The sequence below is a fragment of the Podarcis raffonei genome, chromosome 7, assembly GCF_027172205.1.
Source record: "Podarcis raffonei isolate rPodRaf1 chromosome 7, rPodRaf1.pri, whole genome shotgun sequence".
Lineage (NCBI taxonomy): Eukaryota > Metazoa > Chordata > Lepidosauria > Squamata > Lacertidae > Podarcis > Podarcis raffonei.
The window spans coordinates 85,577,691-85,591,357 of record NC_070608.1 but is presented as its reverse complement, the minus strand read 5'-3'; the positions used below and the strand labels follow the sequence as shown (position 1 = coordinate 85,591,357).

The 13,667-nt window shown below is 47.6% G+C and overlaps 1 protein-coding gene across 1 annotated transcript; it reads right to left on the bottom strand.

Annotated features, from left to right (window-relative positions):
- Window positions 1-5,402: 5,402 nt before the first annotated feature.
- On the bottom strand, window positions 5,403-12,594 carry SEC22B (SEC22 homolog B, vesicle trafficking protein). Its single transcript, XM_053397291.1, has 5 exons — window positions 12,444-12,594; window positions 11,755-11,864; window positions 11,421-11,581; window positions 10,448-10,594; window positions 5,403-6,852 (listed from the first exon to the last, which is right to left on the bottom strand). The coding sequence occupies exons 1-5, from the start codon at window positions 12,516-12,518 to the stop codon at window positions 6,698-6,700; spliced, it is 648 nt and encodes a 215-aa protein (XP_053253266.1). The 5' UTR covers window positions 12,519-12,594; the 3' UTR covers window positions 5,403-6,697.
- Between the last annotated feature and the right edge of the window lie 1,073 nt (window positions 12,595-13,667).

The following is a 13,667-nucleotide window of genomic DNA, read 5'->3' as shown; positions in this document are numbered from 1 at the left end:
AATTGGTAGGGTGGGATTGAATGAGATAGGTAACAGGTTAGATAAGTATCATAAGACATGAGACCAGAAATTAAGAACTACATTCAACTCATGGATAATGAAATAAGGATTTCAACCCAGTACACTTCCAAGCACAATTCAAAGTGTTGGTGCTGACTTTTAAAGCCCTAAATGGCCTCGGTCCTGTATACCTGAAGGAGCGTCTCCACCCCCATCGTTCTGCCCAGACACTGAGACCCAGCACCAAGGGCCTTCTGGCGGTTCCCTCACTGCAAGAAGTGAGGTTACAGGGAACCAGGCAGAGGGCCTTCTCGGTAGTGGCACCCGCCCTGTGGAATGCCTTCCCATCAGATGTCAAGGCAATAAGCAACTGTCCTTCTTTTAAAAGACATCTGAAGGCAAACCTGTTTAGGGAAGTTTTTAATGTTTAATGCTGTATTATGTTTTTAATATTCAATTGAGAGCCCCCTAGAGTGGCTGGGGAAACCCAGCCAGATGGGTGGGGTATAATAAATTATTATTATTATTATTATTATTATTATTATTATTATTATTATTATTAACATTAAAGGGCTGCAGTCGATTATGAAAAGGATAGAAACATAAATAGCAGATAAATAGTCAAATCTGGGGGGAAATGTGGAAGAAACGCACTTTGAAAATGTTGTCTATTAGGATAAAAGAAAATTATAAATTAGTTTGGAGGTGGTATTTAATACCAGTCAGATTAAATCAAATAAACAAGGAATATTCAGTGTTATGTTGGAGGGGATGCCAGGAAACAGGGAATTATGTTCACGTGTGGTGGGGGTGTAAATATGTACAATTTTGGGGGGCAAAGGGTGTTTAAGCAGATAACAGAAATCACTGGGTTAAAGCTGACCGAAGGTCCAGGGGTAGCATTATCACCAATTTATAATGGTGTGGAGGGTTTGCAGGCTATGAAAGACTTGCTCACAAATTTATTGACAGCTGCGTAAGTTATTATAGCTAGGAAGTAGAAGGGGAAAAGTGAATACAAAATAGAAGAATGGTATAAAGAGTCGTGTGATATAGCTATTAATTAACATGTGCTATTGAGGCAAGATGGGGAACATGCAGGAGAAATGATTTTGAGGAGATGTTTGTAGAATTTGTACTGTTAAAACAGAAAGGGGTCACCCCATCGCCAAGAGGTGTTGAACTATTGGGCGGTTGGATAGTTGTCTTGGGGGTACGGTGCACATTTTTATTCTTATTTGTTTATTATTACATTGTCAAAATAATAAATAAAACAATTTTTAAACAAAACTAATGTGGACAAAAGGAAAACGGAGCAAGACACCTGGTGCTAGCTTGGTTGCCAGAGCTATTGGAAGGAGGCATACAATGTACCATGCAACCATCTTAGGGCAGGGGTCGGCAAAGTAAGGTCCGTGGGCCAGATAATGCCCAAGGGGCTCTTTAATCCGGCCCAAGGACCCTGCCGCCTGCCCAGTCAGTCCCTGCGCTGAACTGGCGTGGCGGCATCTCGCCACGCGGGGACTGACTTCTGCGATGGGCGCACAGGCTGCTTTGGATTGGCTCCAGGAAGATCCCGCAGCCGATCCGAAGCAGCGGATGCCTCTGGGCAGGTGGTGAAACTGGCCAATCTGCCAGATTAAGGTCTTCTGGGAAATGATTTATAATGAAATTAAGAAGGTGCTTAAGTGTACCTTTCATAAGAAACCAGAGGCTTTTCTCCTGGGCATGGTAGGCCAATTGGTGTCAAAGAAAGATAGGACGTTTTTTATGTATGCTACAACAGCAGCAAGAGTTTTACTAGCAAAGTATTGGAAGACACAAGAACTACCCACACTGGAAGAGTGGCAGACGAAGGTGATTGACTATATGGGACTGGCGGAGATGACGGGCAGAATCCGGGACCAAGGGAAAGAGACGGTGGAAGAAGATTGGAAGAAATTTAAATTTTATCTTAAAAATTGTTGCAAAATTAGTGAGTGTTAAAATGTCATGGGTAAAGCATAGCAGATTTGCAGCGATAAATGATTGGATAAGAGGGAAAAAAAGGGTTAAAGAAAGGAATTTATAAGCAATTCAGATCAGGGGTTGCTGAAAAAGTTTAAAACAGGGATGCAGAAAAGGGAGGCATGGGGAAGTCGTTGAAATTGGGCACGAGAAAAAAAAATTCATGAAATTATACATGTTTATATGTTTGTTTGTTTGTGTTTGTTGTTTGTAATGTCTTATAATATATGTTGAAAAGCCAATAAAAATTTTATATATATATAAAAAAAGAAACTGGCCAATCTGAAGCCTCATCGCCTGCGCGCTGAGGACACCCGGCGCGGCTTCAGAATGGCTCCAGGAAGCTCCCACAGTCAATCCGAAGCTGCAGAAGCCTCTGGCTGGCAGCAGTGGCGTAGCGTGGGGGTGCCAGGGGTGCCGGCCGCACCGGGCGCAACATCTGGGGGGGGGGGCGCGAGTCCAGAGGGAAGGGACAAGCCATCGAGGCTTGGTTGGAGTGGGGGGTCGTCGTCTCCGTTTGGCCGGCCCCCCTCGAGGAAGCGGGAACCTCTCCAAGGCGCAGCGCGCCGTCGGTGGAGGGAAAAGAGCCGCGCAGCAGCAAAGCCGGGAGGAGGTGGAGGCGCCGCCTGCCGCAGGATCCGATCCGAGCCTGCTAATCGCTTGCTGGGAATTAAGCGCCTCAAAGAGGCAAAGGAAGAGGTGGAGCCGCTGGCCCGGCCGGGAGGAAGGTGGAGAGAGCAGCACGCCTGGGCGCGGCGAGGTTGGGTAGGTGCGCCCTGGCTGGCTACCCGCCTCCTGGGCTCAGTGCCTCCATGACCCCTCCAGCGGCGATGGGAGAGATGGGGTCTGGAGCAGCCCCGGCTGGCCTGCTCCTGCTTCTCCCCCGCCTCCTTCCCGTTGCCGGCGCTTGATCTCATCCGGATCAGGGACGAAACACGCCCATCCTTCGCTACTCCTTGTCGGGTCACTGCTTCATTTCTCCAGGAAGAGAGAGAGGAGAGGAGAGGTGCCGGGGATTGCCAAGCGCGCGTGACGCAAAGGGCCTGCCCACGGGCAGGCTGAGCTCCGCGTGGCGGGGGCGGAGGGAGGCGCTCTGCACATGCTTAGGAGGCGCTCGCTCTTTCCGAAGAAGGACCCGGCTACTGGATCAAGGCCACAAGGGCCCATCTAGAGTGGCCAAGCAGACGCGTCAATGAGAAGCACTCAAAGCAGGACCGGGGCACAAGAGCGCTCTCTCTTCCTGCTGTTTCCAGGGGGTGGAAGCGTCGCTGCCTCCAGGGCTTCCGAGATACCCTGGGGTGAAGTCCCGCTTCACCTTCTTGGGAGTCCCTCTCTTATGCTTTGGGGGGGGTAGCAAGGGGGAAGAATAATGATTTCCTCCACCACCAGCCCCAAATTCTATAGTAAGAGAAATTGGGGGCCAAGCCAACTGGGGAAATGGTGAGTCTCTAACTATAGAGCTCAGGTATTTAGGAGCAAGCTGGCTCTGCCCATAGGGAGGAAAAGCACTCTGTGCAAGCTCAGAAAACCCACGCTACGCCACTGCGCGCTCGCAGCTCTCTGCCCCTACCTGGCTCACTCACTCTATCTCACTGCAGTGCTGGCTGTGAGAATCCGATCCGAGCTGCCGGGTCGCCGCCCACTGTGGAGGGGGACCTGCCCTGGCCTGCTCTAAAGGGGATCTATGGGGACCCTGGCCTGCTCTATAGGGGGATCTATGGGGGCCCTGCTGTAAAGGGGGATCTATAAGAACCCTGCTCTAAATGGGATCTATGCAGTGGCGTAGCGTGGGGGGTGCAGGGGGGGCCGGCCGCACCGGGCGCAACATCTGGGGGTTAGGGCAAATCCACGGGTTAGGGGGCGCAAATTACTTGCCTTGCCCCGGGTGCTGACAACCCACGCTACGCCACTGGCTGGCAGCTACACTGGCCAATCTGAAGGCACACTGAATTTCCTCTGCAGCCATGGCATCGCAGCCATGGACAGCAAGGCTGGCGAGCACATTGCGGGGCTTCATCCGGAGCTTGGTGCACCTGATGGCCCCGCGCCCGGGAAAGCTCTCCCAGAAACGAGAGGCGCTGCCACCGCCATCAGCTCCCAACTGCTGCCAGGAAGTAGGAAAGCAGGGGGAGGGGAAGAGAGAAGCCCCCCCTCTGCCGGTGTGTGTGTGTGTGTGTGTGCACATGTGCCTGTGTGCAGTCCAACCTGCCAGAAGATTTGAGGGGCAGTGAGCTGGCCTGCTGGTAGAAAAAGTTTGCTGACCCCTGGTCTTAGGGACTCCACTCGATTTGTGAAGGGCTTGTTCCTTAGCCTTTTCTTCTTCCAAAGATGTCCCGCCAGGCATCTGGCACGGATTTTTACTCTCCAATGCTCTCTCACAAATATGTATAGCCACAAAGCAGAAGAGGTTTAGTACCAGTTTGCGTTCTCCTAGATGGGCGAGCTTCTCAGGTATGGGGGTGTTAGGGGAGGGTTAGTACCTCTGGTGGGGAATACGCTGTGCTCCTTCTGGGGTAGTTTGTCCACCTTTGGTCTGTACCCTGCACTCACCTCTCACCCCTAGAGGCTGTGAGCATGCAACAGCGGCCACACCTTGGGAACAGCTTCGACTGGCCATCTAAAGCAGGTGAGGGTAGCTGATGGGTCCCAAACCCTCAGTGACTTAGGGACATCCCCTGCATGCAAAGACAGGCTCCAGAAGAATGAGTGGACCAGACCAACAGTGGGTCCAACGGTCAAGAAGGTGGTTACTGCACTGTGCTGTAGAGTGAAATGAGAGGCAGATGGGGCTTCTCAGTGAAAATGTAGTATAGGGAAATAAGCATCCCCTCCCTCTATTCATCCAAGTCATTTATAAAGATGTTGAACAGCACAGGGCCAAAGGCAGAGTCCTATGACACCCTACTTGAGATTCTTCTTCCATTGATGCAGTCGTGAATGAGGGATGTTTGGGAATCCATCTAACCGTGGTATTATTCAAATTACATTTTACTAGCTTGTCAGCAAGGATATCCCAGGAGACTTTGGCTTGTTCTCAACAAAGTCATTGCATGAATGGAATTCATTCTACTCATACAATGGAATTCCCCCTCTCTATTCTCCCCCTGCATGCATATATGCAGTCAGTCAGTCAGTCAGTCAGTCAATCAATCAATCAATCAATCAATCAGTCAATCAATCCACATACATACATACATACACACACACATGGCCTGGAGCAGGTTTGGGGATGGAGCAGGGAGGGTGAATTCCATTACTTCAGACATGTAAGTACTTTAGCTGGATCCAATGTCCACTACAATATTCCCATGAGCTACCAAACTACTATCAAAAAAGGGTGGTTATATGTATCTGCTTGAGCTTCAAAACTTCAAATTAAAAATTGTTCGATAAAATGCTGTGAATTCACCTTTTATTTTTAAGAGAGAGCTGTAATAATGCGCTTGCCAATTGAAATAAATAAAACCAATTTTCTTGTCATTATCTCTGATGGAAACATAGTATGTGGTGTTCTGCTCTTCAACTCCTTTTCTCTTCCCCTTGCAAATACTCAGGCAGGCTGCCTGAGAACACATGGGAGATTAGTTCTACTATCTCCTTATTTGAGATTCGCTCTTAAGACACATCTGAAAATACTTTTCACACTGCATGATAGCATCCCTCTGAGTCAACAGTCCTCAGACACAGATACCAGAGTTCAGGACACTAACAGTATCTGCTCCACAGCTTTGCTATACAGAAGTGGGAAATAGACAAAGATACAGTGTAGAAGAGACTGACAAAGGAGCTTAATTTTTCAAAGCACAGACTGTCAAGAATTCAGGAAGAGACCTGCTCTTCTTCAGCCCTTTCGTGTGCCACGAGATCCAAATAGTAGGTTGTCTTACAGACTGCACAAAGCAAAAGAAATAGTGACATTTGTGGGAGAGAGGAAAAACCCAACAAGCAGGAGACGCCAAGCCCCTCCCTGTAAAATATGCAGAGAATGTGGAACTTGCTGTTGGTTTTAAAAACATAGATTTATCTGAAATGAAAATGAATTACGTGCTTGTAATTTAATTCTGTGACAACTATTTCAACATTATACTTAGGACTTAATGAAGTCTGCTGAAGCAGAATTTCTTATCTACTTTCTAAATCAATGGTGTAATGATTCAATATATCTAACAATAATGAAGTCTACTGAAGGAGAATTTCCTATCTGTTTAAGAAATTAATGGTGTAATGTCAGTATGTCGGAAGTACAGTAAAGACTCAGCCTTTAAACAGGAATTTCTGCACAAGTAGCAAGATCCAGACCCTTAAGAAAATATTACTAGCACCAGGAATGTTCATTAGAGTCCCTTTACTATGAGGGCTGGGATCATTTACAGGGAGAGGGGGGTGTCTACTGCAGCATCAACGCGAAAGCTGAGAATCAGCCTGATAAGCCAACTCAGGACTTCCCTCTCACATTAGGGATGGAAATCGTGCTGCTAGTGGGATGGACAAATTTCATGTCTTCTAAGTGCAAAAGAAAATCCAGGAAGTTTTGACATTTGGGAATTAAGATTCACCGGAAAGTAGCAGCAATTCTCACTATACAGTCATCCCATTTGGGGCTTCTAATGTACATTCCGGTCATCTTGGCATCTTGCAACTATGCATTTGCTGTGTTACTAGCTGTCCCTCTTTGGTGCCTGGAAACCCCTCAAAGCCACCAGAACCTCACATAGACAATCAACATGATAAAGAACACGGCAACAGCAGCGAGCTTGGCATAGGTGGAACGCATGTTCAAATATTTTGCATCCTGGCGATATTTCTTCGACAAACTGGACAGATTGTTTGCCTTGGAATCCAAAGCTGTTTCAAAAGAACAAATAATAAGACACTTTAGTATTTGTAGGTGTGCAGTTATGTATTTATATCGCATTGCCATATATTCATGATATGTTTCAAATTAAAGGCCCAAACCTACTGGCTTCAGTCTGACCTAAGAGCAGACTTTTTCATTTTCCTTGCTGGAAAAAATTACAGGAGGATGACAGTTTCTGTCTAGCACCCAGTGTCTATTATCTGCTGTTAATCAAAAAGTTTGCTTTTCATTATAGAAAGTGGCTTACATTTATTCCAGCAGCCACCCTTCCTCTGAAAAGTCTTTCTGGAGGGATGTGGGAAGAACGTAGGAGGGGACATGGGGGGGGGCTGCCCATAGTCAGGTTTGGATTCTAAGGTAAGTAAAGGAAGTTCACAAAAGGGATGTGTCTTCTCCCATCCTTCCTCTATTGATTTGAAGGAGGCTCCCACCCCACTTTCTGCAAAGGTTTTCAGAGGGGTCACAAGCAGCTGCAAGTGGGGAATGGGAGGGAAACTGCCCTTCCATTTATTCCCGTAGGTTAATGTATCTTAGGACCCAAGCAAGAGTTTATTAAAAACTTCTCATTGGTTTCTAGAACTCTGACGTTGTGGCGATAAGGTGGTGGAAGTACTAGCTGAGAAACTGAGGCGCTGCCTGGGAAGTCATGGAATCCAGAAGCTGCTATGGGCAGGATGAATGAGGACTGAGCGAAACCATCTTCCCCTGCAACTTTTGAACTGTGTTACAGCAAAGATATCGTCGATATGTGATGTGTATGTTTCTTTCAAAAGTGTCCCAATCAATAGCTAATACTGTTAGTCACTGTTCTGAGTTTATTATTCCCCACCAGCTCTGGTGTATCATTTTTAACGTGTAAACTGAATGCAAACTGTGCATCCTAAACTCATGTCAGAAGCATGCAAATCTGCATTCTTTCTCTGCAATGCAACCCTCTGAATAAACCAGTCAAGTTTTTTTCTGAATCAATGGATGTCTGCCTATGTAGTTTTTTCAACTCTGGCTCCGGCCTGGTGGAACGCTCTGTCTCATGACACCAGGGCCCTGCAGGATCTGATTTCTTTCCGCAGGGCCTGTAAGACAGAGTTGTTCTGCCTGGCCTTTGGCTTGGAGCCAATTTGATTCCCTCCCTCCCTCCCTCTCTTTCTTTTTTCTTTTCCTTCTCCTCCTGCAATGAGGCTACATTTTAATATTTTAATGTTCCATTATTTTAATGTTGTATTTTAATTTTGTTTTTAAGTTGTAATCATTCTTCTTGTTTTTATTATTGCTTGTAAGCCGCTCTGAGCCCGGCCTTGGCTGGGGAGGGCGGGGTATAAATAAAAAAATTATTATTATTATTATTATTATTATTATTATTATTATTATTATGTAACAGCCTATGCATCTGACATTTATGAGGACCTCAGGCTGCTCCCTACCCTTTCTGAAACTGCTTGCAAACAATGCCCCCTCACAGACTTTCAGTTCTTGTATTCTGTGGGATACATGTCCCAAATATTTATATACCAAGATCTAACTACTGCCAATAACTCATCACCTGCTCATGGCCTCCCCTGCTGCCGCCACCACCCAGCCCCTTCTTTCCCTGTGCCCTTGGAAGCAAGCCCCACTTCTCCATTAAAGAGAAGCTGGACACACATATTATGGGCACAGCAAGTGGAAGAACAGTTTGTCAGACTTTCAACAACTGCCCTGAATTCTACAATAATGTACCTCCCACATTTTGGGTCTGGGGTGGGACATGTAATGGCAAACTGCATAAGTTCACATCTAAACTGCTCAGTTGCTGCTCAAACAAAAGAGGAAGCAAGAAATTTTGAAAAGTATGAAGCAAAAGCTACAGAGGTAGAGAAGCAGAAGCTACAGAGGTGGAGCTCCATCACAGAGAAGAAAGGTGCTATACCATTTGCCCAAGTGATGGGTCTACGCAACCACTGCCAAGTTAGGCATGGTTCCAGGCCAGGTTCCATTGCTGAAGCAATGAGGTATGAAGATACCTACCATACACAAGCCAGCTTTTTCAACATACAATTGAGATGGACATTCTGCCTGCTTTGGCTTTAGGGCAAAAATCAGAAAAGGCAGATCTCTGTTCTGAGGATCTTATAATTTAAGCATGATGAGCAAAAGAAAAAAAGATGAAGAATGGGATATGCAATGGTAACAAGCTAAAGAAGATACATATATTTAGGCCTAATTGAACTGGGAATAAGGGATGAGCAATATGACGAAGGATTTGGAAACCAAGCCTTATGAAGAATGGTTGAGGGAGCTGGGTAGGTTTAGCCTGCAAAAGAGGAGACTGAGGAGATAGGATAGCCATTTTCAAATAACTAAAGAACTGCCACATGGAAGATGGAGCAAGCTTGTTTTCTCCTGCTCCAAAGGGTAGGCCCTGAACAAGAAAGGAGATTCTGACTAAACATCAGGAAGAGCTTTCTGATGGGAAGAGCTGTTTGCCAGTGGAACCCACCTCGAAGGGTGGTGGACTCTCCTTCACTGGATGTTTTTAAGCAGATGTTGGATGGCCATCTGTCATGGATGTTTTAGCTGATATTCCTGAACTGCAGGGGGTTGGACTAGATGACCCTCAGGGTCCCCTCCAATTCTATGATTCTATGATTTAAAGATAAAGAAATAAGTAGTAACACCCAGGTGTTATGGGGGAGAGTTCAAGGTACAAGGGATTGTGAAAGAACAGAAGAGTAGGAGACTTTAAGATGCTATAAGAGTGCAGTCAAGTTTGGGGAAGATCATAGGGCACAACATGTCATTGACTAAGGGCTTAACACTAGTACAGGGCAAAGCTGTAGGGTGATTTAATTCTAAGGAAAAGAATAAAGATCTGTTGAATGGGGAAGGAGATGAGAAACCAGAGCAGAGATGACTGCTGGAGCACCACTAACAGAGTTTTGGGGAACAGGGGTCAACAGGTTTTTGCCTGGCCAAGGCTGGAAATTGTCATGCTTGCTATGGTGCATGACATGATAGAAATGATTCCTAGTATTCTACTACACACTTCAAGCAAGTTTCCAGGGGACTTAATAAAGCAAAGCAAATCAGAATAAAAGCAGTTAACATATACAGATAATGCTGTAGAAGCAGGAAAAAATATGTAAGAGCAGCATAAAATCATGAGTAAATATAAAACAAGTATAAACAAACATTTATGAAGCCTGGATATATTAAAAAGTGTTCACATTTATTTATTTTATTTATGTCCCACCCTTTACCAAAAAATCACAGCGCAAGCCACAAAATGGGGGGGGGGGAGCCTACATAAAAAATTGAATATTTATGACATGACATCAAAGCAACATCAGAGCTGGAACACATTCCATCTTAGAGCACCACAAGGGAGAAAGTAGCCACTTACTGCAATTCCAATGGTGTGGGCCCCCGTAATAAAGCATCTGTTGAATATCTTAATGTAGGGAAAGCGCATGTGCAGACAGGGTGTGTTATATTGCACAAAGCAGCTTGCCACAGCTTCCCCCGTTCCTACTGCATAGGCTACAATCGCACCTGATCATCCCATAAAAAGGCAGAGCAGTCTTGTGCGTGCAACAGTCACCGTACCTGAAAGTGCCTCGCCTCGTTGTAGAACTTCTTCAATGTTAGCTACCATGATTCTCTGTACATCCTGCAACTCTGTGTTGATGGAGCCAAGGTTTCTTCTTGCACGACTGTCAATATATAGTTTCTTGGTTTTCTGGATATAAGTATCTGAAACAAGAGGTAGCTGCTCATGAATTAGTCTCTCTTCCCTTCAGTGTCCAACAGCTAATTTATGTCTTTTATTTATCAGTTCCACACATGTGGCCAGTCTTGGTTGTCCATCAATTGTCCTTTTTGGTGGCAATTTTCATTGTGACAGTGGCATTCAGGGAGAGGAGGTTTAACCCTTGTATTCACAATCATGGTCCTAATGAAAATTGGCTCCCCAAGACTGTTAGCTCCATTGGCATGCTTTAGAGCATTTTCTTCTAAAGGTAATAATAGGGTGGGATGGGAATTGTCACTGTGGTAACAGTTGGGAAAGGTTAAATCTACTCTCCCTGTGCATTGAGATACTTATGAAAATTGGAACTCACATTCACCTATTGCTAAATAGGTGTTTTTGTGTAACACAGGTGTGCAACTTAATGATGGTTGCAGCATCACATGTAATAATAGTCCATAATTTTCCTATCAAGGTTGAGCAACCATGGTGGCAAGCATTCAGAAACTCTCACTGGTCCTAAGTACAAGAGTGTTTATAAGAGATGACACAGATCACCCAAGAACAAAGAATGTCAGAGTCCACTGTATTTGTGTGAGAGAAAGGGATATTTGCATAATCTGACCTGATATTCTGTAAAGATTCTGGGAGGATCCAGTCTCCGGGGTCTTTTTAGAGGACAGCAATTATTATTTTTTAAAGGACTGTGCTAATGCAAGAAACTTTCCAGGAGGGAGAACTAGGGATGGCACAAGGAGAAGCCGCCGTGAGGACTACTAAAGGAACCTTGCAGGCAGGCCTTTGCCTGATGAGGAAGGGGAAGAACCTCACCAAACTCAATGAAAGAATAGGGCCTGGACACCGTTGGGACCTTCTTTCCATGCTGCTCATCGAATTCTGAGTGCAAATCTTCCAGGTATGCAAAGGCCAGCTTTTTGGGGAAGGCAGCTTCACACAACACCAGGTAACACACCCCTCTCTCAATGATGTAACTGCAAAAGAAGAGGCAACAGGTCGGATGTTAGCTTGACAGCAAACCAACTTCCATCTTTCCCAAATTTTCCCTAAAGACACAGAGCAATCATCTTCTCTAGCAACCCCTAATCCAGCATATGGTCTACAACTCTCTACTGAGCCTTTGCACCGGAGTCTTTGTTGTACTTACTGAAAAGTCATGGCTCCTGCTTCCAAGGTGCACCTGGTCGGAGACTGTTCATTGAGCTTCCGGAACAGCTGTTTGGCTTGGCTCTGGTACTGCTGCAGGTCTCTACCAGACTACAAAACAACACAAATCTTTAATGCAAAGCTCCAACAGGCTGACAAAGCACTGGCCTTTGCTCAGAGCAAAGTGTCAGTCACTGAGCCAATAGGAACTGGGTCAAGAATAACCAAACCCAAATGCTTTCCCTTCTGCTGCTGCTACTAGACTGTTTCCTTTATACAACAATATAAAAGGCACCCAGCTGGACCCCCGAAATTTCAGCTCAGGATTCCCAGCCCCCACAATGTGTTCTTCTAAGAAAGCAAAATATTCAGAGAGGAGAAGGAAGGCAGGCGGGCTGTCACTGCCTGCCTCATCTCTTAGATGGGGAGTGGGGGCGGGCTCTTGCGGTGGGGGGTGGGAAGAGAAGCAGATTCATCCGGCCCTGGAGGGCCATTCTCGGCCGGGCCCGCTCGGCAACCGCGGACCTCCCAGGCAGGCCTGGCGGGGAGCCCCGAGTCCGACATCTCCAGCGGACCGACGGAGGCGGCGCCTTTGGAGCCAGGATCGCGAGGCCTCCTGCTTCCGAGTAGCCGCGCCCGGAGTCCCGGGAGCAGGAGGTGGAGGCCTGGCTTGGCCTGGCCGCCGCTCACCTGCTCGTCTTCCTGCATGGACGCGGCCAGAGGAAGCCCGTCGGCCACCCGCGCGATGACGGTGAGGAGCACCATGGCCGCCTGCCTCGCACCCGCGGCTGCCGCTGCGCCACGGCCCACACAGCGGAGCTGGCCGGAAGGCGAAAGGGAACTTCCGGGTTCGTGGGGGGAAATGCTCCGGCCCACTTCCGTTCCAGTGGGTTTAAAGGCCCGGGCGGAACGCCGCGCCCCCGGAGCTCGGGTTCCGCTGCTGCCCTCCCGCTTCCCTGTGGCCGTCGGCTTCTCCGTGGCGCCGGGGAAAGGACGGCGCGCACGGCCCACAGCGCTCTGCGTGGGGAGCCGCGGAACTCCCTGCTGCAGCAGCGCGGGGCTGGGCTGGGAAGCGGCCGGAGGGAGCAGCCGAAAGCAGGCGGGTCGCGGGGAGGGAGCATAGCTGTCAATTTACAGATTTGAAAATAAGGGACCAGCAGCCAAAATAAGGGGTTTTGCTTGGCTTATACAGAAATCCGCCACTGATGGAGCCATGCTGCTTTGGCTGCCACTGACTGTGTTTTGCAGGGGGTTGGACTAGATGATCCTAAGGGTCTACAACTCCGACCAAAGAAGAGTGGCAGACAAAACTGATGAACGACGTCGAGATGGCAAAGCTTACAGGCAGAATTAGAAACCGGGAAGAGGACCTCTTTAATAAAGAATGGGGCAAGTTTATCATTTAGTTGAAAAGCCATTGCCAAGCGTTACATACATTGGTAGGATTGACAGAAAACTTGTAGTAAAAATTTGAACTATGGATGGACAAAGGATTTATAAAAATAGAGTTATGAAAGGGATGCAGAGGGGGAAATCACTACATTAAGATGCTGCACTGGTTGGAGGGGATGCTGTGCAGCACGTAGGGGCTGCCGTCGTCCTGGCGCGAGGAGTTCCATCGGCACTTCCCCGCCCAAGAGAGAGGGAGAGAGAGAGACTCTCGCCCACGCCGCCCGCGAGCCCGGCATGAGGCGGTTGCGGCGCTGATGCGGCCGCTGAAGCACTGCCCTTCTGCGTCCCTCCCCATCCCCTCCTCTTCCTCCTCCCTCAGGCCACCTCCTCAGCCGCCGCCGCCGCCACCGGCTTCCCCTGGTAGCGCTGCGGAAGTCTCGCAAGAGAGGGGCTGCCTGCCCGCCCGCCGCCACCCGTCTCCTCCACCCTTGAGGGGGAAAAGGGAGAGACGGAGACATGGCA

Bases quoted from the DNA above. Each gene is read 5' to 3' on its own strand.
- SEC22B (XM_053397291.1), bottom strand. From the start codon at position 12,518: ATGGTGCTCCTCACCGTCATCGCGCGGGTGGCCGACGGGCTTCCTCTG. The intron at 10,595-11,420 runs GTGAGGTTCTTC...CTCTTGTTTCAG, and splicing joins CTATTCTTTCATTGAGTTTG to ATACTTATATCCAGAAAACC. The intron at 6,853-10,447 runs GTACGGTGACTG...CTTTTGAAACAG, and splicing joins ACGAGGCGAGGCACTTTCAG to CTTTGGATTCCAAGGCAAAC.